Genomic DNA, 22734 nt, shown 5'->3' with positions numbered 1-22734 from the left:
GTTAATCCAATTCTTAAATCACTTAACTTCTTGTTTTCCCGCATTGTTTAGCAAGCTCCCCCCCCCTCCCTTTTTTCCCCCCAAATAACCTACTTGTTTTTCAATCTCCTTATGTTTCCACTCGGTTTCAACAGAAAGATCTATTTTTTTTTTCTTTCTTTTCAGTTTCCCCTTCTCCCTTTTCTGTGCTAAGCAGACAGAGCTGTACTTAAGTGATTTACAGTAGGGGAGGCAGGAGGATGGAGGTATTTAGTACACATGAAAGTAACCTAGGTCTCAACTATTACCACAACCACCTCACCAGCAGAAGGGCCACAACTGACCAGCCAGGTAAAAATGACTGAAAAAGCCAATGAGTCAGCAAGCATTTACTAAATACTGACTATGTGCCAGGCACTGTATTGAGTGTTAGGGATACAAACAGAAGACAGCCCCTGCCCTCAAGAAGTTTATGGCCTAACAGAGAAAGCAACCCATAAAAAAGACCTGAAAAAGTAGGAGAAGAAAATACCTATGAGGAGGCGTGGTAGCAAAGTCTAAAGAGTCAGAACCCTGGCTAGAAGATGACTGAAGGATGGCAGGTCTGGCCCCTTCTTCAAAATCGAAGTTCCAAGAGGACTCCATGAAAGAAGGGTGGGAACCATAGAGATAGAGGGACATTCCAGGGTTTGAAAGTCACAGAGGTGGAGGGAATTAATTTTTTTCTATAAAGTAACTCAAAAACATCACACAAAAAAAGTACTCCAAGTTGACAATGTTCCTGTTCATTGATAGCATCTAATGATCAATCCCAAGCTTGCCCTCTACCATAGTATACATGTTGTGATGATTATAATATACTGCAAATGACCATTTGTTCATCTACTCTACCCATCCTTAACCTTTATACCTCTATTGCTTTCCAGGCTGGGATCAATCTCAGCATTTCTCAATGAAGTATAATTTAACTAGCAGCTGTTCAGCTGTCAGTTTGACAGTGATAAAGTGGGGGTACCCTCTTAAATGTCAGACATGATTATGTTCTTATAATATGGGCTGGGATAATGGAATGAGAAAATTTAGGTAATCATCTTTCTGAGATGAATTTCATCAAGTCTTACAAATAATACAACCATCTAGTGGTATCTCAGACCCACTCTAAGAAGATAAAAATTCAGTGTTTTAGGAGCTGAGATACTGCTTTCTCTGTCAATTAAGATCACAGATCTACCATGACTTAGTACATTGTCTTTGTGGGTTGCCAGGGCCAGAAAAAAAAAATCACATGTCTTATCATGAGCTTCTTTGAACTTAGCTATGCTAGTTCTCAGATGAGAGACTCAGAGTCCATCTCTGGGACTATGCTCAAAGCTTGTCCAGCTTGGGGGCCTTGGAGACCCAAAGTCACCTTCACACCATGATGAGGAATCAGATAGGATTTGCTTTGACCGATTATGAAAAAGTCTGAATTACAGAGATATATTGCTATCAATGTCTAAACCTATTTTAATAAACAGATAGGAGTAACTTGTAATTAGAAGCATCCATTTGCACACAGCCTGTGTAGCCCATGAAAAACAATTTTGTGCTATTGAGTTAAACAACTCCCCTGAAAAATGCATTTATACTATTAATTTATTCGATATCATTTTTCCACACAAGAGTATGGTAGTTCAAAAGTGAACTTGAGCCCAGCTAAGATCAAATTACAACATATTCTGAATTAATGAGGTTTAGCTGTTCTTTGAGCATCAGGAGAAAATAGTGTCCACATGGATTCAAAGTTACTTTTGGACTCCTAGTTTCTTTTGCTGTTTCCTTAACAACCAGCCTCGGGCACCTAAATGTAGCTGACCACCACCAAAGGAATGGCCACTTTTGGGGTCCTATATCTAGCACCTACTTTAGAATACTGGAAAACACAGATATGCCAGACATTCTAATCTGATCTGCTTCTGGCTCACTGGAAGAGTGCAAGACAATTTGAATGGAGTTATGGTGTTTATAAAATAAAGTCAGGGAAGAAGGGAGAAAAGATTTTTGTAGCCTCGGAAAAAGTGGATTCCTCTCTGTCAGTGTTACAGCAATGGGGCACCTTGTGCTGTAGTCAAGTACCAGCTCCCAAGAAAGACACCTAATCCACCTAAATATTCTGATGGCTCCTGGTGCTAGAATGGAAAGCAAGAGTAATTGAATCATTAGTAGAATGGATGACAGAAATTGTTTTTTCATTTTGTCACTGTATCCTCAGCATCTAGCACAATCCCATGCATACAGCTGGAACTGAGAGGTGGTAGAGTGGATAGAACACTGGGTTTGGATTCAGAAAGTTCCTAGTTCAAATCCAGCCTCAGATGCTTCCTAGCTGTGTGACCCAGGAGACTTAATCTGTTTGGCTCAGCTCTCTCAAGTATAAAATGAGGATAAGGGTTGTTTGTGAGGATCAAATGAGATAATATTTGTAAAAAGCAGTTAGTACAGTGCTTGCACATAGTAGGTGCTATATAAATGCTTTCTACTTTCTCCTCCCCCTAATAAATGCTTGCTCAATTGAAAGATCCTATTCCAACATAATGATACCATCTAAACTAGGGGCTTAATTCTTTTTTTTTTGAGTCATAACTGCTCTGCACTCTGGTGAAGCCTCTTCTTAGAATGTTTTTAAGTATCTAAAATAAAGTACAGAGTAAATATTTCAATTACATTGAAATACAATTATTAAAAAAAGTTTTTAAACCAAGATCACAGATCACATTAAAAACCTCATGATCTATTTCTTACAGAAAGCATTCTTGTAAGGCTGAATCCATGTTATTCTTTTTTAAAGAGCCGTGGGGGAGGAAGAGTAAGGCAAAATCTTTCACACTTTGGGGCAAAAGTCCTGGCCTGGCTAATTTGAAAGATGATTTATAAATGCTATCATGCACAGTTGGTTTATGGCATTACTTTCCAATCCTTGAGGTTTGTGAGATCCTTTCCAAATTAAACCACAGACTTTCTCTTTTAATCAGTTCATTGTATTGAGAGAGAGGAAGAAAGAGTCAGAGCCAGAGATAGAAAAAGAGAGACAGACTGAGAGAGGAAAGAGAGAGAGAAGGAGGGAGGGAAGGAAAGAGAGAGAGATAGACAAAGACAGAGAAAGAGAGGAAAGAGATACAGAGAGACAGAGAGAAAGAAAGAAAGAAAGAAAGAAAGAAAGAAAGAAAGAAAGAAAGAAAGAAAGAAAGAAAGAAAGAAAGAAAGAAAAAGAGGGAGAGAGAAAGAGACAGAAAGAGGAAAGAGAAAAAGAAGGAGGGAAGGAAGGAAAGAGAGACAGAGACAGAGAGAAGAGAGAGAGAGAGAGAGAGAGAGAGAGAGAGAGAGAGAGAGAGCACTACCAAGCATCCCATAGATGATCAATCCCACTTAACCATTCACATCCAATTCAGAAACACAAGCCCGAGCAAAGTGAGACAGTCCTTCCATCTCTGACCCACTGGCCCCTGCCCAAGCCCAACAGCAAAGAAATCAGAGGAGCCTGTTATCCAGAGTTTATCAGAAAAGGGATCACTGCCATTCCCCATACTCAAAGAAATCATTGCCAAACCATTTATTTCCGACAATCCATTTATGTGACTGCACTTTCTAAGAGAACATTCTGTCACAGACAATTTACTGATGCAGCTCTCCAAGGCATCTGATTGTGACATGCAAGCATGCGCACGCACACGTGCGCACACACTAACTTAAACACACACACACACACACGCACGCACGTGACATCTTTAGGGACAGAGTCTTTTCCAGGTGAATGGGGAGAGGGAAGGTGAGAATTAGCAGCAGAGAACTCCTGACTTACAAGACCCCCAAGTTCCAATGTCCCAGTGTGCTGCCCACCAATGGATAAGTGCTCTTAAATTCTACTTTAAAAAAAATCTGACGAATGTGTACCAGATGCTTCATGTGATTTTTCAGGGAACTACATTCACACTAGGAAGGAATAAAGCTGTAGAGGAGCAAGGAGATAATGAGATCAGAGGGGGAAAAAAAGGGTTTCTGTTTGTTTTTAAAGAATTCTTTGCACATTATTAGGCCACTGTTATGAAAAGAGCATAGATTTTGAGTCATTAGGCCTGGCTTCCAATCCAGATTATTAATTCTTACTCATGAGATCTTGGTCAATTTTTCTTACTTCAAAGGCAATATGGTTTAAGACAGAATGCAGGACTTCTGGGGGATTTAGAAGTTCTCAGAAGAATAATGGAGTCTAATCCTAACTCTGACGCTTATAAAGACATGTCTTTTTTACTCAGTGTCAGTTCTTCATTGGGAAACAGTGACAATAATGTTTATAGGGCTTGCTTCAAAGAGATGCTGAGAAAACAAAATATGTTAATAAAGTATACATTTGCAAACTTAAAAGTGCTGTAAAATATAGATTATGGAGCAGCGAGGAGGCATAGTGGATAGTGAAGTCAGGAGGACACAAGTTCAAATCTGCCCTCAGACACTTAACACTTCCTGGCTGTGTGACCCTGGGCAAGTCACTTAACCCCAATTGCTCAGAAAAAAACCCAAAAAGTAAATAAACAAAAATAAAAATGTAGATTATAATAGTTAATTATAGATAGCATTTCATAAATATTATTACATTTTATTTTATCCCCATAACAATCTTGGGGTTATCCCCATTTTATTATAATCTCCACTTTACAGATGAGGAAACTGCAGCAGAAAGCAGTTAAATAATTTGCCCAGTGTCACATAGCTGATAAATGACTAAGGCTGTGATTTCCTTATCTACAAAAAATTTTAGAAGCAGCAAGGAAATGTAAAGTCTTGTATTTGGAGATGGGAGACTTGGTTTCAAATACGGATTGCCATTTTACCATGGCATTCGGCAACCTCTTGGTCTCAATTTCCTTATCTTTAAAATGAGAGGGTAGGATTTCTTCCAGCCCTAAATCTACAATCTCTTAGTCCTCTTCCAAGGCTAATTCATATGATCAGCATCTGAATTGTTTATTAAATCTTTTAAATACCCTAAGTTAAGCGCAGCACCTGGCATGCAAAAGTTATAAATGTTCAATAATTGATTGATTTTTCTAAGTAAATACATAAAGGTTAAATTCTGCCAGAGAGCCCTTCAATCATCTGTAATATGTTGCTGGAAGTTACATTAGTACACCGTGATTGTTTCTATTTTGTATTTAAGTAAATGGCTTCAGGTTATGGCAGCTATGCCAGTCTGTCTGTAATCTTGGCTTGATACCCCAGTATGGTCCTCACATATATCAGTGCAAGACTTCAGAAAAAAAAATCAGGGTCAGGAATATAGTACATAATGCTAGAATAATGATTCTTTTTTCTCCCATGTGAGATATCAGGTACCAAGCCAGAGATACAGCCAGGGATTTTTATTAAGGCATCCATTCATTCCCACTGCTGATCAACTCACATGATCAATAATGTCATATAACCCTGAGGTAGGAAACTCTTTCAAAAAGAACCATAAAAATCAACTCAATTGGCAAGATCCGCTAAGCTTTCATAAGACAAAATTTTTTTTTGTAAATTTCAAAATGATGAATATTAATGAATTGCATTTGTTAAAGTCCCTCAATTCTCCTGGGACAGGTCAATCTCAATAAGGTTTTAGACTTTAAAAATTCCACAGACTGGGAAAGAACATTTGAAATTAAGAAATCTCTCAAACTTTTCTTTGCCAAAATGTTTCATTTGACAATCACAAATACAGGCAACTTATGTTATGTCAAAATTATTCTCTGTTTTTTAACTGCTTACACTTAAATCATTAGAGCATCATATTTTATAAGGCTATTTGATGTCTTCAAGGAGAACATTTATTTTAAAATGCTAATAATTATTTGATTGCCAAAAACAACAAAATGCCAAGTGATCAAAGGTATTTAAAGGCCTAACCTTGAACTCAGGTAAAGATGTTCACAAGTTAGACCTCTTGCTCAGATAAAATACAAATACTTTATTTAGACCAAGGGAGGTTTGGCAGTCACATGAGGCTTATGGACTCCTGATCAGAAAAATGTTTTTTAAATAATTAAAGGAAATGCTAAATTTCAAATTAGAGGTTAGGGGAAATACAGATGTCATGGTCTTTTCATCTAAATTCATGGATTCTCTGAAATTTGTCCAAAGAACCTAGATTAAGAATATTTCTTTGCTTCTTTAGCTCCCTACACATCTCAGCTAAAATCCCACCTTCTTTCTCAATCCCCAGTGTATTCTCTGTAGATCAACTCCAAATTAACTTAAAATGTTTACATATATACATATATATATATATATATATATACACACACATATATGTATTTGGATCCACACACACACACACACACACACACACACACACACACACAGTGTATCTATAGTTGTTTTCCCATTAGACTTGTCCATTCCATGAAACAAAGGACTGTTGGGGAGAACTTGGAGGTCTTTGTCTTTTCTGTATCTCCAATGCCAGCAGGCACATATTAGATAATTTCTGACTTAATTTGTCTATATCCTATCCTTCAGTGTTCAAAGCCAAACTCCTATAAAAAGACTTCCCAGACTACCTTACTCCCTGGAAATCTCCCTATTTCCAATTCCCATAGCAATTGCTTTCTACAACAATTCACTGTTATTCATCACTCCTATTCCCAAGACTTCAATTATCATTTCTACATAGATAGATCCTATATAGAACACACACACACACACACACACACACACACACATACACACACACTCACACACACACACATTCTGTATAGAATATAGAACTATATATTCGACCTAATCTTTCTTTTGAACTCTGGCTCCCCTTTCACTGACTGCTGGACAGCTCTTACCTAGTTGTCTCTGAGGTTGTAAAAGTCAACATATTCAGAACTGAATTCATCTATAGTTCCACCCCCATTTCTGCTCCAAATTTCCTTATTTCTATTGAAAATACTACCATCCTTCTAGTAACCCTTTCCCTCACTCCCCAATATCCAATCAGTCAATTATAACTCCATAGCATCTCCTACACTTGCCCTCATTATTCTAATTTGCTCTTTTACAAGCCCACCATCCCCCATTCTATTCTAGACCTTCATCACCTCTTAGGTGGACAACTGGAATGCCCTCTTCATGGGTATCCCATCCCTGCTTCACTTCCTGCCCTATCTTCAACACAATTGCCAAACAGTCTTCCTAACCCTGTTCAAAAATGTTCCAGAGTCCTTGATTCCTTCTAGAGTAAAATACAAAGACTTCAGAGCTACCATTTAAAGTCCTCCAGAATCTGGCTCTAACCTGCATTTCCCTAAAAAATTCATATCATTCCCCTTTACTCATGCTATATTCCTGCCAAACCAGCCCATTACCTGTTTTCTCAATTTGGCAGCTGTGTCTGCAGCAGGCTGCTCCCCATTCCTGGAGTGCATTCCTTCCTCTCAGCCTTCAAGCCTCTGCACCAACATGTCACCGCCTTTAGGAAGCCTTCTGTGACCCTCTCAGGCTGGTAATGGTAAAGCCCTGGCCTTTGACTTCTCTGAAAAATGGAACCCTTTGAGCACAGTTTCATTTTTGTTTCCGTTATCACCAGCACATTAGGGTTTAATAAACATTTGCCAAATAGATAGACTCATTTTACATCTACTCCAAGATATTCCCAAATTTTAAGCTTCTTGAGGGTAAGGTGGGTGTAACTGCAATCTATTTGGCCCTCTATCCATATCCTCTTCATCCAAGATATAGAAACTATTTAATAAATGGTTAATAATGATGATGATGATACATCTGGATTGAATTTCTGTCTATAGCAAGCTAGTGATCACACTGTATTTTATTGGGTTTTAAAGGACAGCATGAGATATTTAGAATCTTGAATTGATTATATACATAGACTTACTTGGATACAAAGGGATGGAATCATTCATGGAGAAGTCACTTCTCCAAACCTTTTCATTTCTTTGACTTTCTAAGTTTTACTTTGATGGTATATAAAATAATTATTTCTAACTTGTCATTTATAATTATTAATAGTTTATTATTAAAAGATAATAGTTTTGTTTTAAATTTTTTTCTTATTAGTTGATGAGCCACTGCTAAAATATAGGAAACTGTAATGGGCTGAAGCTCGAGTTGATGCACTGAGGTCCCAAGCATGTGAGGCTAAATAGTAATTGGACCATACTCTATTAATATATGCTTGGAGAAAGAATGGTCCCACCCACTCTCTGTTCAAGTTTTGAGGTGTTGTATGGGAAATGACGTAGAGATGATTTTGGTGGATGGAGAGAGAGGGGCAGAGAGAGAGGCAGAGAGACTGCTGGCTGGGTTCCTGTCACGGCTGCTCACATTCCTATCGCCATCCCCCTTCACCTCCACAGAGAATAAAGATAGAGGATTCTCCCTTAACCTGAATTCCTTACTCCAGCTGATTTTAAAATATGCGGTCATCACAGGAAACAATGAACATTTTTGATTTCATAATTTATCAGGACTGGGGCTTTGTGTTAGTTAATCAATCAAAACCATGAAGCACTTGTTATGTTCCAAGAGTGGCAGCTAGGTGGTGCAGTAGGTAGAGTGCTGGGACAGGAAGACCTGAGTTCAAATATGGCCTCAGACAAGTTGTGTTACTTGAACACAAGTGTTCAAGGCATGGGGGAAGAGTCAGAGAAAATGCCTGGAGCATATGATGGAATATAGTATTTATGAAAAAGTCAAAAGGACAGTATCATTAATTATACTGTATCAAGGAAAATGTGTAAGAAGACTAAAAAGGTAGAAGGGCTGTAAGTTATGAAGGACTTTGAAAACCAACTAATCAGTAAAAGAGTTCTTCTAAGTACAGTTAATTGAGGAAAAAAATTTTTTCTCAGTAAGTTTCTCTATAAAAATCTATAAAAAATTTCAAGATATACAATGAAATGATTCAAATGTATAAGACCAATATATATACATATATATATATAATATAACCAATGCTCAATTGATAGATGGTCAAAAGATATGAATAAGCAATTCTCATGGGAAGATAGCCAACCTATCAAAAATAGTTATATGAAAAAAATCTCCAATAATCAATAATTAGATAATGCTATCTAATACAAATAATGCAAATTATTTATATTCCACCTCACACCCATCAGACTGGCAAACTTGACCAAAAAAAGGGAAAATGACAAATATTGATGCGTGGAGCTATGGGAACAAGCAAATTGATCTATTGTTGCTAACACTGTAAATTAGAAAAGTCAAATTTGAAATTAATGCCCTAAAATGATTATAGTATGCATATCCTTTGTATTATATCACATATCTCAACACATATACCACTACTAGACTTAAAACCCAAAAATATTAAAGAAAGAAGAAAAGATTATACATGAGCAAACATAGTTTTTATAGTGACAAGGAATTGAAAACTAAGAGGACATCCATCAATTGAAAAATGATTAGATATATTATGGTGTTATAAATATGAGGGAAGACTATTGTGTCATAAGAAATGATGAAGTAGATGTTTTCAGAGAAACAAGGCAAAACTTGTATGAACTAATGGAAACTGAAGTGAGTAAAACCAAGAGAAAATATATACTACACAGTAACAACATTGCAAAAACAAACAATTGTTACTTCAAAGTTCAAATCAACATAAAACCAATGATGAAGCATGCTGCCCCTCTTCTATCAGAGAGGTGATAGACTGGGACACATTTTTGAACATGAATAATATAAGATTTTTTTTTGCTTCTCTATACATATTTACTACAAGGATTTTGTTTATTCTTTTTTTTCCCCCAAGTATAGGGAGAAAGGAAAAGGGAGAAAAAGAAGAGAGAGAGAAAAATGTATGGCAATAATAAAAAAATTAATTTAAAAAACATAAACAAGTTCCTTCTGATTGAACTGACATTAATATTTTTGTAAACCAGGGATTTTTACCTTGGATTCCATGGATTTCTGAGGGGTCCATGAGCTTTATTACAACATAATCAGTTTTCTCTGTAAGGTTCTATATTTTATTTTATGCACTTAAAAATACTGAGTCAAAGAAACCCTCAAAACTATGGGTTCACAAGCTCCACCAGACTGGCAAGGAGATCCATGACACAAAAAAGGTCAAAGGTTCCGGGAGTCATTATCATCATCATCTAACCCAGGGGCATACCAGGATTTGGAGACTTTGAAGAGTCAGGATTACTGTGGGCCAGAATATGGGTCAGAAGAAAAATAAAAAGGAAGGAATAAAGATTCAATGGATACACCTATACTCCTGCTTTCCCTGTGGCTGCAGGAATGAAGCCTGGCTCAGAGGAGATACTATCTCCCCAAAGAACTTATTTTGCTGTTTGGGATTCAACCAAAAACAACTTCAGAACATTAAGGCTGAAAGCAGGGCTCCCCAGGGTAAACGAAATCTAAAGAAACAGCCTCCCAACACAAGCGATTTTGACAGGTCCAGTACATTGTAGGCCAAGAGGTCCCACGTTCTCAAGGGAAACACTAAGCCAAGTTAGGAAGCAAAGGCTGGGTTAATAGGCTAATGTCTGGGCCCTCTGGAAACACCCTATGTACCAAAGGGCAAAATGTCAAGCGGAAGAACAGATTCACTGAAATTTCTCCCATTACAGAAATAAACACAAACTCTATACCATACTTCCTTCCCCTTCAGAGGAACTGTTACTATAGTTGAAAGAGCACTGATTTGAGACTAGAAGACCTGAGTTCAAATTCTCTTTCTGTTAATAAGTGAAGTGGAAGGAAGAAGGAAGGAAGGAGGGAAGGAGGAAAGAAAGAAGGGAAGGAGGGAAGGAAGGAAGGAAGGAAGGAAGGAAGGAAGGAAGGAAGGAAGGAAGGAAGGAAGGAAGGAAGGAAGGAAGGAAGGAAGGAAGGAAGAGAGGGAGGGAGGGAGGAAGGAAGGAAGGAAGGAAGGAAGGAAGGAAGGAAGGAAGGAAGGAAGGAAGAGAGGAAAAAAGTTTTACAAAATAAGTGCTTTACAAATATCATGTTTAATATGCTATTTGATCCTTGAGACAACCTTGGGAGGTAAGTGCTTTGTAAAGAAGAAACAAAGTGCCTTTTTCATAATGAGCTATTATTACCCTAATTTTACAATCCAAAAAACCCGAGGCAGACAGTAACTAGTTGCCCAGAGTCACACAGCTATTAAGTGAGGCTACATCTGAGCTCAAGCCTCCCTGACTCCAGACCCAGAAGTCTATCCTCTATCACCTAAATTAGCAAACTACTTCTGTCTCTGGGCCTCAGTTCTCCCCATCTCTAAAATGATATGGCTAGACAAGACAAAGTCATAGCTAGTACTGGACAAATGGAGCTTTGTCCCATAGAGGGGTGGAGTTCTTAAGGGAGGAAGTTCTTGTCGTCCTGATTCCTGCCACTGTGCAGCCCTTCTGGAAGGACTTAGCTCCACTCCTGCACCATCCCCAGGGACCCGGCTGGACCATGAAGTCAGACCATCCTCTCTACCCTACATCCTTACACTCAACTATTTCTCTCCCAGGTGACAATATTCCTGGATACAGCTGCAAAGGAATTTCTGTTCAGTCCTTCCATAGCTATACAATGCTAGGATTCTTTGGTCTTTCTATATCACTACGTTCCCAAGGATAGCTAAGTGGAGCAGTGAACAGTGTTGGACTTGAGAGTCAGGACAACCCAAATTCAAACCATGCCTTAAATATGTACTCTGTGAGATTCTGTGTTATTTACCTTCATGGGCCTCAATTTACCCATCTGTAAAAAAAGGGATTAATAATGCCCCCTCCCCCTTCCCAGGCTGTTGTAAGAGCAAATGAGATAACCTCTCTAAAGTGCTTTTTCAAACCTTAAGGCATCTACAAGTGCTACTGATTGTGCCTAACTAGCCTCATTCTCCCTGTCATTTTTCATTTAAGACATTAAAAATGGTCACAGAGAAATAATAAATCCCATGATTTTCAAAGTGTCTCCTTCACAATGATCCCATTAAGGAAAAAGTGCCTGTTATTATCCCCAATTTACAGAGAAATAAACTATGATCAACACAATTAGTCAAAGTTCAAAGGAAAGATAGGCAAGAACCCTAATTTAGAACTGTCTGCCTTCCTACATTAAGCTTTACCAAATGCCTCTGAGCTTTCCCTCTCATTCTCTCCCTATTCTGGCTGGCTGTATATCTTTCTATCATCTGCCTGCCTCTCCATATTTTTCTCATCTGACATGCATAAGATTGTGGAGAAAACACTCTCCTGGCTTTTGGAATGGAGTGACTTAAAAAAAATCATGGACCTCTCAATAATACTCAGGCCCCGTCAGCAAGAGAGAGAAGAGAGGAAAGAAGATGGGCTTTGGAAGGGGCTGTGCCGAGCAGAGAGATTTCCTGGCTCAAGAGATGTCCCCACCTCGCTTGGTTTTTCTCCTATCAGTTTGACTCTATTCTTTCAGGGGCAGAATCTTCCCAATCAGGAGAGAGGGAAGAAGAGGAGGAGGGAGGGAGAAGTGGGAGGGGCAAAGAGGGAAAAGGAGAAGGAAGGTGAGAGAGACAAAGAAACAGAGAGACAGAGACAAGGAGGGGGAGAGGAAGAGGAGAGAGACAGAGAAAGAGAGTTGGGGGGAGAGGGAGAAACAGAATGAGAGAGAGAAAAGAGACAGAGACAGAGAAAGAGAGAAAGAAACAGATCACCACCCAGTCTCAGACTCCAGAGGGCATGGCCACGTGCCGATGGCACATGGACCTTCAGGCAGCCTCTGCTGCCAGGGCTCACGTGAGTGTGGGTGTGCAGGGAGGGCAAGGGAGTTGGCAGGGCTCGTGGCAGCAAGGAGCAGGAGTGGATGGGCAATGGGGAGGTGGCCAGATGCTGCCCTGGGAGGGGCAAGGGAGGCCAGGGCAGGCGGGGACATGATTCAAAGTGTGCATACCATCGTGGGAGGTGGAAGGGGAGGAAGAGGTCCTGTGTGGCAGCTCCTGGGGCTGGGGAAAGGCAGGAAGGCGGCCATTCTCCTCCTTTCCCCGAGTCAGACACCAAATAAGCGTGTGTCTGTGGCATCCCTAGGGATCGTGTCTCAGGATAGATCCAGGGACTGCAGGGGCTACTTCATTCTCATGTTTGTCTCATGGCGCCAAGCACTGCTTCTAGCATAGAGAAGGTACTTCATAAATAATCACTATCATAATCACCCTAGTCCAGGCCTTCATCACCTCTTCCCTGGATTAGAACAATAGCCTCCTGACTAGCTCCCTGCACCCAGGCTCTTCCCTTTCCAACACACCCTTCACACAGCTGCCCATGTCATCCCCTGTCCTTAGAATTATCTGTGGCTCCCTACTGCCTTTAAGACAAAATACACTCTTTCTTTTTTTTTTTTTTTTTAAATATAAAGTCCTTCATGACCTGGCTCCTGCTGATCTTTCCAGAATGATTTACTTCCCCTTATTTGTATCCCCAGCACTTAGTACAGTACCTGGCACATGGTAGGTGCTTAATAAATGTTAATTGAATTCCACACTCCAGCCAAATTGGCCTCCCGCCCATCTCCACATATGACATTCCAGCCCTTGCCTTCTGGCCTCTGTCCAGGCTACCTCTCATGCTTGGAATACTCTCCCTTTTCAACTCATTTTCTTGGAACCTCAAAGAAGTCCATCCATTCAAGGGTCAGATTAAGTAACAAATACTTCAAGGCCTTCCTGATTTCCTCCCGACCTACCCAACTACCCCCAAAACAATCTAAGTATTTTTTAGTAAATATATTTGACAGTTCTTTTGTATATATATCTTGTAGTTACTTATAAATGAACATGCTATGTCTGTCCCAGAAGAATGTAAGCTCATTGAAGTCGGGAATATCTCAATTTTAAATGTGTATCCTCCATACCTGGCTAGTGTCTTAACACATGCTTGTTGACTGACGGTTAACAAACAATTATTACAGTAGTTTAGTTTGCAAAGCACTTTATATCCATAGCAATACTTAAATCTAACAACTCTGGGAGGCTGCCATGACAGTATTGTCACTCCTACTTTCCAGATGAGAATGCCGAGGTTTGGTGAGGTTGGAATTCTTTGGGACTATCACACCACTAACACCAGATAATATAAAGAAGAGCAAGGTACAAGGCCTATACAAGGGGAAAGCCGAATCATTCTGTATACAGAATGAAGAAGCTCACCTGGCATCCCAACAGTCCAATGAAAACAAAGCCAGCTAGATCCCTTTGAAAGCTCCTTGATCCTGACGGATTAGAGATACTTTCCCAAATACTGGAGGGGAAATATACCCTACGCCACACTGCAATCATCCGTCGTTGCTGCTGCCTGCCTGCAGACAATTCACTCCGTCGCCTGGGAAAACCTACAGCCTTGCAGACCCTTGAGGGAAGGCAGACCCTGAGGCTGCAGCCCACAGCTGTCTGGTTAAAAGCAAGTCAGTCTGGCGGCCGTGGCACAGTCTCATGCGTGGACCCTGAGCTAACACTGGACATCTTAAACTGCATGCATCTCCCCCACTGCCAGCGGCCCAAACTTTGGCCAGAGAAGACCGGCAACATTTCAATTCCTTACTAAAAGTACATTGAGGTTCTCCTATCCCATCCAGTCCTTCTCTTCTTTCCTTCTCGCCTGCTTTCAGTGCTCCTTAGAATTCTGCCCAGATAAGACATTTTTAAAAAGCATTTCTAAGTGTGAAGCATTTGTACTAAGCATTGTGGACACAATTATAAAAAATCAAGAGGGCTCTGGCCCTCAAAGAGCTTATATTCTAACAAGAGAGGATAATATGCAAAGAGGGGCTGGAAAGGGAGGGAAATGAAGCCACATGCAAAAAGTTCAGCTGTCAATAAATGAACATTATTAACTGTTTCCTGCACGTTAAACACTGAGAATAAAAATATAATCAAGGAAAGAAGGCCCTGCCTTCAAGATGCTTATATTCTAACAGGGGAAGATAAGGGTTGCCCTCTGTTCTAACAGGGGAAGACAACATATAAAGGGATACTGGAAAACATAAAGCATGGAAGATGGGGGGAAGTGACAAGTCACATGTGAGAAGTTCAGCAGATACCTGTGATTCAGTTTTTCACTAAAGACTAACTATCTGGAACCCAGATTTGGAACAAAACAAACAAAACTGGGTTCTAATCCCTCCTCAGTCACTTCTTGGAATCACAGAGTTCAAAAGGACGTTCAGCTCATACATGGAAGGAATCCCCCTACAAATGAACCTGAGGTTAGGAGAACCTGAGAAGGTCATCCTGCTTCTATTTATAGATCTCCATGGTCTAGCATCGGACCAAAGTCATCCATTCACTTTTGGATAGCCCAAAGCATCGGGAAGTTCTTTTTCCTCGAGCCTAGAATGGTTTCTTTGTAACCTCCATTTTTTTTCCTTCTACCTCCTAGAGCAGAATAGATCCAAATCTAATCCCCTTCTCCAAGAAATCCTTGCTCCACTTGCTAGATGTGTGACCCAGAGAAAGCTGCTCCATCTCCCTGGGCCTTAGTTTCATCTGCAACATGGACCATGAGGCCTCTGAGGTCCCTGTGAGCCATAAAGTCTTGCTGCCACAGGGTTCTGACCTGACAATGAAACCTTGTTCATTCCCAGAGGAACTCAAGCCCAGGAAAGAGACAGTTGAAAGGCAATCGGAGGTCCCCTCACTTTTCTACCAGGGTAGGCAGGCTAGTCCCAACCGCGCAAAAACAGAACAAAACAAAAACATAGGACACCACAAGGAACCAATTTAGGAACTGGCTTGGCTAGTCTGAGACAGACATAATCCTGCCTTTGTACACTGTGTATACTTCTCCTCCATGGAACTGGTGTCCTAAACCAAGCACTTTTCAGGGCCCTCCTCAGTGCAAGCAGGCAGATTCCCGTTTCTCCAAACGAAGCCCCACCTCCTCCCAAACACGGGGAACCTGGGCCTTTGGCTTGAGCCTGCTAATAAAACCATCAAATGCACTGCAATGTTGGCTGGTTTGGGAACCTCTGGGAGGAAGAGCTCCTGGGAAGCCAGGGGGAAGGAGCCTTTCAAGCTCATGGGGACATCTTTTCATTCATCATTTTGTTGAATCCTCAAATTATCCTGCTTGTCCTGTACAGACCATATCAAACTGCTTGCTTTCTTAATGAGGGGGGAGGAGAGCAAGGGAAAGAATTTGGAACTCAAAATTCAAAAAAAAAAAAGTTAAAAGTTTTTAGATGTAGGCAATTGGAAGTAAAAAACATTTAATTTTTAAAAATTATTCTGTATGTAGACCCCAAAGATAAATCGCACAAACTCCAATGGAAGAACAAAATTCTCCCCCAAAATCAGGAAAATCAGTCATATAAATTTCATTCTTTCAGTTTACTTGACAAAGTGGATCCCGCTTGTTTTAATATGAGTAGGTAAGATAGGGAATCAGGGTCAAATTGGGGTGAGATGCTCCTCACCAGGAAGCTCATTTGACTATTCCAAAAAGGATTGGGTCTTGAAAAAAAACATATATAAGATGTCAGCTTACAGCTTCATTTCCTTTCTCCCAACCTGGCACCATTGGTGACATGGTGCTATTAAGCATGGCTTAAAGGATACATGCTGAGCAAATAGCAGAATACAAATGTTTAGTAAAACTGCACTCTAATTATCTCCAGATCAGCCTGACATCTTAGTTTTACCAACATGCTAATGGCGGATAAGTACATTTTTATTAGTATCACACACCTTCTCAATAACCTAATGACTCCGGGGATTCCAGAAAGCTACGCAATATTTACAGATTGGACCTAGGGTGTTTTACAACCAGCTCTCCAGGAGGGGGAAATGAGCATTTTCTCCAACACTTTCTCATGTCTGGACAATCAACGAAGCCCTGATTTGTAGTGAGTGATGATTCTAAGGCATAAATCCTCACACTAAAAATTTACAAATTGTTTCCAGCACATCACGGGTAGAAAGAAATTTCAAGGCCCTCCACCCATGCAGACTGACTCCTTCCCTACAACCCAAGTCTTAGAGAGGATCACACAGTAAGTGTATTTCAGACAGGACTTAGCCCAGTTCTTCCTGATTCTGATAACAGCTCTCTCCACTAGATTGTAAGCTTTTTGAGAACAGGAAATGTCTTTTATCTTCCTCTGTATTCTTGGCACAGAGCCTGGTACATGGAAGGCCCTTAATAAATATTTATTAACTGAATGGCCTTCTCTGTTATTTTGAGCTCTAATACTAACACTCTAATACAGTGATTTCATCAAAGCAAATTTTTCCCTCCAAGGATGCATATGGCAAACCATTCACATCTGCTCATCTTGTGCAATTCTCACTCACGTCCATCAAGACCTGGAGTCTGCCACAATGAACTAGGTTCTGACTTTCCTCCATTTCTCTGGCCATTTTGAGAATAATAATAGAATATACTATATTCTTTAAAATTAGCAGTACTGCCTAAGCAGGGAACTAGTATTCTAAATAAAATTAATATATTTGAAGAAAATAGCTGTTTGTAAAGCCTTTTTTTTTTAACTAGAATTTATTGTTAAGATTTCAATGTCAAAAAGAAAATGAGTTTCAAGCACAGTTTGCCTCTAGAGAAAAAGCCTTCAAAGACTGTTTGGCTAGGTTTTTTGTTGTTGTTGTTTTTAAATCAACAGAGATGAAGGATGTACTTTCATATTCAAGATTTCTAACACTATGGGGTGGAACTCTGGGACAGCAAGAAAGTAGGAGGTGATGACCCAAGATCACTAAAAGAATCAGGTCAATGAGAAACAAATGAACTCTTCCAGGTAGACACTAAAGATGTCCATTTCTTTTCAGCATGTTGGGGACAGGGGGAGAGAAATCACTGTATATTGATTCTTACTCAACAAGAATGGGCATGGGGAGGTAGAGTCTGGTCTTAGGGCTATCAAGCGTTAGCTAGAATAAAGCCAATTCCCTATGCAAGCTACACATTTGAACACAGGAATTGCTCAATAAATACTAATTGATAGATTATAAGTTAATTAGGTCAAAAGGCAAAGGGGCATAGTGCCTATTCATGCATTACTGGGACTGAAATACCCACATGAAGTAGTTATCCTGCAGAATGCACTCCCTAGTATTTAATTCTGGGAGGAGTTACTTGCCCTACCTTGCAAAAATGAAACAAGACATGTCCTAATCCCTCTAACACTAGTGCAAAGCCTTCTGAAAAGAAGGTATTTGGGGAAATAAGATACACAAAACAAAACATGGGGAACAACTGCAGTGCTGGAGTCTATTTCTATTTGGACATTTGCTTTTCCTTTGGATTTTTTGCTTCTGCTTTTCTAATTGTACAAGGCTATTGATTTCTCTGGCCAATCTTCTCACAAGCAGATATCTCTAACAAAAACATGACCCATTTGCTATAGCCCAAGAACACATCCCAAGAAAGGGATGGATTTCCCAAGATTCTGTTACAGAGGAGGTAAGAGGTTCAATGTCAGGATTCCAACTTGGAGAGGGAAGAGTTGAAAAGACACCCCCCCCCCAACTCCAACTCCATTTTAAGAGAACAGTTTTCTTATTCACATGGTTTCTTTCTATTTTCATTCTCTCTCATTGTGTCCCAGAAATTGTTACACCGGAGAAAGACTGTAATAAAGATCTCTCATACATCCCATCATTGACACATTCCCTTCAGACTACAGATTCCGATGGCTTCTTTGGCTACATCTTTCTTCCTAATTACCCAAGTATGAAAGTGTCTTTCTTTTCCCCCATTTTGCACTGAGCAAAACTTTGTAGGCCTGCAAACAGATATCTTTCTGTCTTTCATGTGCAGAAGGGATTTTAAGTACCAGTTATATATCCCATGAAATTCTAGGCAAGACACAAGTGCAATTATCATGAGACCATTGGGGGGGGGGGAGAGAATTTGCCATAAAGTTCTTTTAAATATTGAGCACACACAATGCACCTTAAAATAGTACTTTTTTAAACCAAACATTGTATCTATAGACAATTTTGGAGGAACAAAGTGAGATTAAACAAGGGGTCTGGTTTTTGATGAAAATCGAAGTTGAGAATCTCAACAAAATGGTTAAAATCTCAACAAAATGGTTAAAAAGTCATCAGACTATTATTCTAGACTATTAAAAGTGTCAATCTCCTTTTCTGACTTAAATTTCTCAGTCTGACCATCAAGACCCCAAAACAGAAGGATGCTGTTTCTCACCCCCAATTATTTTCCTATCTTTTCTCAGTTTATTTTCTTCATGAAAAATCTACAGAGCTATAAAAGGAAGGACTAGACACCAAAAAAACTGAAGCAGTATAGGAAACCTATCTGAATCATTCAGGCAAGAAAATTCAATCAAAAAACATTTATTAAGCACCTACTATGTACAAGCTATTAAGTTAAGCCCTGAAAGGAATAATCAGTTTCTACCTGTTATCTGAGTAATTTGGGCATTAAAAACAAAACAAAACAAAGAAAGATTTATGAGGATTGGTAGAAACATTGAGAGCTGGAAGAGACCTTCCTAGGTCGTCAAGTTCAACTGTTTTGTTTCACAGATGAGGAAACTAGAGGCCCTGAACCTGAGCAGAGGAGGATCTGAACCCAGATCCTCTTGACTCCAGAGCCAAGACATTGTTCCCCTGTACCAAGTGTCTCTCCAAGCTGAGGCCCCTGTGGTTCTCCAATTCCTGGGCATGGCCAGGAAGCCTCCATCTCCCCCCCTCCCCACCCTGTGGGGGGGCAGCCTTCCAGGAGGTTTACCTGGTCTGATGGGGCTCTGCAGGCAGTTCTGAGAGGAGATGCTGGGGTGCACCGAGGTGGAGGCCCGGCTGCTGAGGTCCATGACAGAGGGGGCAGCTGAGGTTGCTGGCTGCAGTCCAGGGGGGTGGGGGCTGTGATCATGCTGAGAGGGGCTGGGGGGGATGCCATTTTCTGACAAGAATTCTTCCAAGTCCATATATTCCAATTGGAAAGTATCTCCATCATAGGGAAGAGTTTTGTCCCACAGGGTGGGCCCCAAGAAAGCAGACTGGGGGACCATAGGACTACTGTTGTCATCATCCAGTTTCTTCTTGTCTTTTTCTTTACCAAATGCTAGAACAGAAAACAAAAGTTAATTTTTTTTCTTTTTAAGGAAAACTAATCCTGCTCTTCTCTGTCACTAGTCTCTCCTTCCAAAAATCACTTGGGAATTTTTCTCATCCTAAGTGGCACTCTGTCCCCCTGCATTTGTCCTCAGTGGACCTCAGATAATCCAGAGTTAAAAGTCTAGCTGAATGTGGAGTTCCCTCTGGTTTTCGCAATCTCCCTATTTACTTTGGAAAGAAGCATCTGCTTTACTGGATGGGGCTTCAGTATGAGCTAAGATAAAAGCTGGCTGTATAAGGCTGATCCATAAGCGCCCACAATGGGGCAATCAGTTGCAGTTGAGTTCTGTCGGAGGACATAAAAAATTTACATCTACAGTAAGGGAGAATCTTTACTGTGATTACTTACAAACTCCTTTAAGGCTAAAGGCATTTGGATTTTACACACACATTCACTGACTCTATACAGGTATATCTCAATTTCAGTAAACTCTACATGGGGTTCATAAAAATCCAGATTTATAAAATACATTAATTATTCAGGGGGGCTTTTTATTTGATTAAAAAAAAACTTATAAGAGGCCACCAAGATGTTTCTTCAAATGCTTAGTATCGGGAGGCATCTCAAGATGATTTCGTTAAAAAAAAAAAAACAACAAAACAACAAAACAATCGTATTTGTCTACAACTTTTCAAGAAACACAGCTGTTGCTTAACTGATAGCACTCGCATACACACTTACTAATACATGTGCATGCAGCTATCTTGTAAAGGCAAATACCTGATATTTCCTTCAATGCATAATTGATCATTTGACATGTTAATTTCAACGGCATTAAGTCCCGCAGGGGAATCTGGCCCCTAAGTACCTGGTTTCAATTCTCTAAATACCACGATTTAGAGAGCTGTCAATTTCCTGACAGCTCGGATTAGAATGCTGAATATTCTAAAATATATTATTTCTTTAACACGTTCTTTTTTTTTTTTTTTTTTTTTTTTTAAAGCGGATTCTCCTTGGGAAAGGGGGATTACATGCATTCTGCATTTCGGAAATTTAACAAGTCCCTAAAATTCGTAGCAAACAGGTCTTGATTAAGAAAAGAAGGTACAAATTAAAATCAATTTTAAGAAGGGAGTCACTTAGAAGACTTTATACTACAAATGACTAGACTTACTCTCATGATTAGCTGGAAAACAGAACAGAGCCTTAAATCACAAATTTATCACATTTCTAGCATAATACATTTTGCTGGCTGAAGATTGGAGGGGAAGTAGTGGAGTCTATGTCTCGGACTATCTTTCCCCAACACCTTTAATGCCAGAACGTCATGAGATTTGGTCTTACTTTACACGTGAGCATCCTTCCAAGTCCTCTCCCACCAGGAAAGGTAGAGGGAGAAACTGACCGGAGAAACTGGCTAGAGGATCAGCTTTTACCAGAAAAGCCCATCTCTTCCCCCACTACACCCCTTTCAACTTGTGAAAATAAAATCGCTTCTTAAAACTCCTTTCTTATCCACATCTTCAATTAATAAAAATAAAAAACAACCTTGATCCCATTACTGTATTACACTGCTCATGGACTGCTGCCTGCAAACCTCTTTCCAAGAGTCCCTCAAAACCAGGTAAAGTAGACATTTACACTCTCACCTCTCAAAGCTCCTCTCTTCTAGTTGCCTTTAACTTTACTCGTGGGAATAGCTATTGGGGGGGAGGGGGAACTTTCCCCATCCCACCCCACCCCTATTTTAAGTTGCATCAGCTCCTACCTGCACAGCTGAACAAACCACAGAGGTTGGGCACTTGCTCCCAGAATTACTTAAAATAAAGCGGAAAGACGATTCGGGGGTGGGCGATGGAGGAGGAGGGGAGGGAGAAGGAGAGCGGGTGAGAGAGCCAATCCTCAATTGCATCCAAGCAGAAGCAGCACCGGGTTTGGCTCTGGGGAGTGCAAGAAAGGGTAGAGAGAAGAGAATGAGGAAGGCAAAGTGGGGAGCGGGGTGCGGTGAAGGCGGCTGGAGATACAAGGTGGATGCCCAGGAAGAAAAGCAAAGTCGGGGAAAGCCCCAGCCGTGGAGGTCTCTTTCTCCAAACCAGAGGAACCCGAGGAAGACAAACAGCGGCGGCAGCAGTGGTGACTCTCACCGTCTTCGGGGTGCAGGGGCAGCTTCAGGGGGTTCTCCAGCAGGGACTTGAGCACGCCGTAAGTGGGAGGGATGAACGTGGAGTTCAAGGGGAGCGGTCGGGACATTTTCTCCATCTCGGTGTACTAGGTGTTTTTTTTTTTTCCCCTTCTCTTTTCTGTTTGCAAAAAAAAAAAAAAAAAAAAAAATCCTCCCCTTCCCACCCCCCAACCCCCAGCCCCAATTCGCTTTTCCTTCCTGTCAACGTGTACTCCTCCCGGGCTGTGGGGAAGCCAGAGGAGTGTAAGGGAAATTATGCTAATATAATCAAGTGCATAGACACACACACACACACACACACACATACACACACACACAAATGAAAAATACAGAAGTTTCAGGAAATAGCTGGTCCTGGGCAAGCGGCCGAAGTGCGAGACGGGTCCCTGCAAGACCCTTCTCAGACACCCTCCTCTGCAAAATGTTAGGGCGAAAATTGCAAAAACAGAGGAGGGGACTGTAAAATTAAAAAATGCACCGCATAGCCCGGGCACCCGCGCCCCAAAAGCCCGAGGCCGC

At 40.5% G+C, this 22734-nt stretch overlaps 1 protein-coding gene across 3 annotated transcripts in view; it reads right to left on the bottom strand.

The window, feature by feature from the left end:
* HLF (HLF transcription factor, PAR bZIP family member) overlaps positions 1-22351 on the bottom strand; it is a 77388-nt gene extending 55037 nt beyond the window's left edge. The window contains exons 1-2 of one of the 3 annotated variants that reach the window (XM_023502160.2): positions 22178-22351; positions 19707-20039 (exon numbers count right to left, since the gene is read on the bottom strand). In XM_023502160.2, the coding sequence (XP_023357928.1) occupies positions 19707-20039; positions 22178-22292 (448 nt within the window). In that variant the 5' untranslated portion in view covers positions 22293-22351. Of the gene's footprint in view, positions 1-19706; positions 20040-21682; positions 22157-22177 lie in introns of those variants that run through there. The other 2 variants (XM_003767971.4, XM_031966439.1) reach the window with 2 other exon arrangements.
* Between the last annotated feature and the right edge of the window lie 383 nt (positions 22352-22734).

This window comes from Sarcophilus harrisii, chromosome 4 (genome assembly GCF_902635505.1).
Source record: "Sarcophilus harrisii chromosome 4, mSarHar1.11, whole genome shotgun sequence".
NCBI classification, from domain to species: Eukaryota; Metazoa; Chordata; class Mammalia; order Dasyuromorphia; family Dasyuridae; genus Sarcophilus; species Sarcophilus harrisii.
This window is presented reverse-complemented; position numbering and strand designations above follow the sequence as displayed.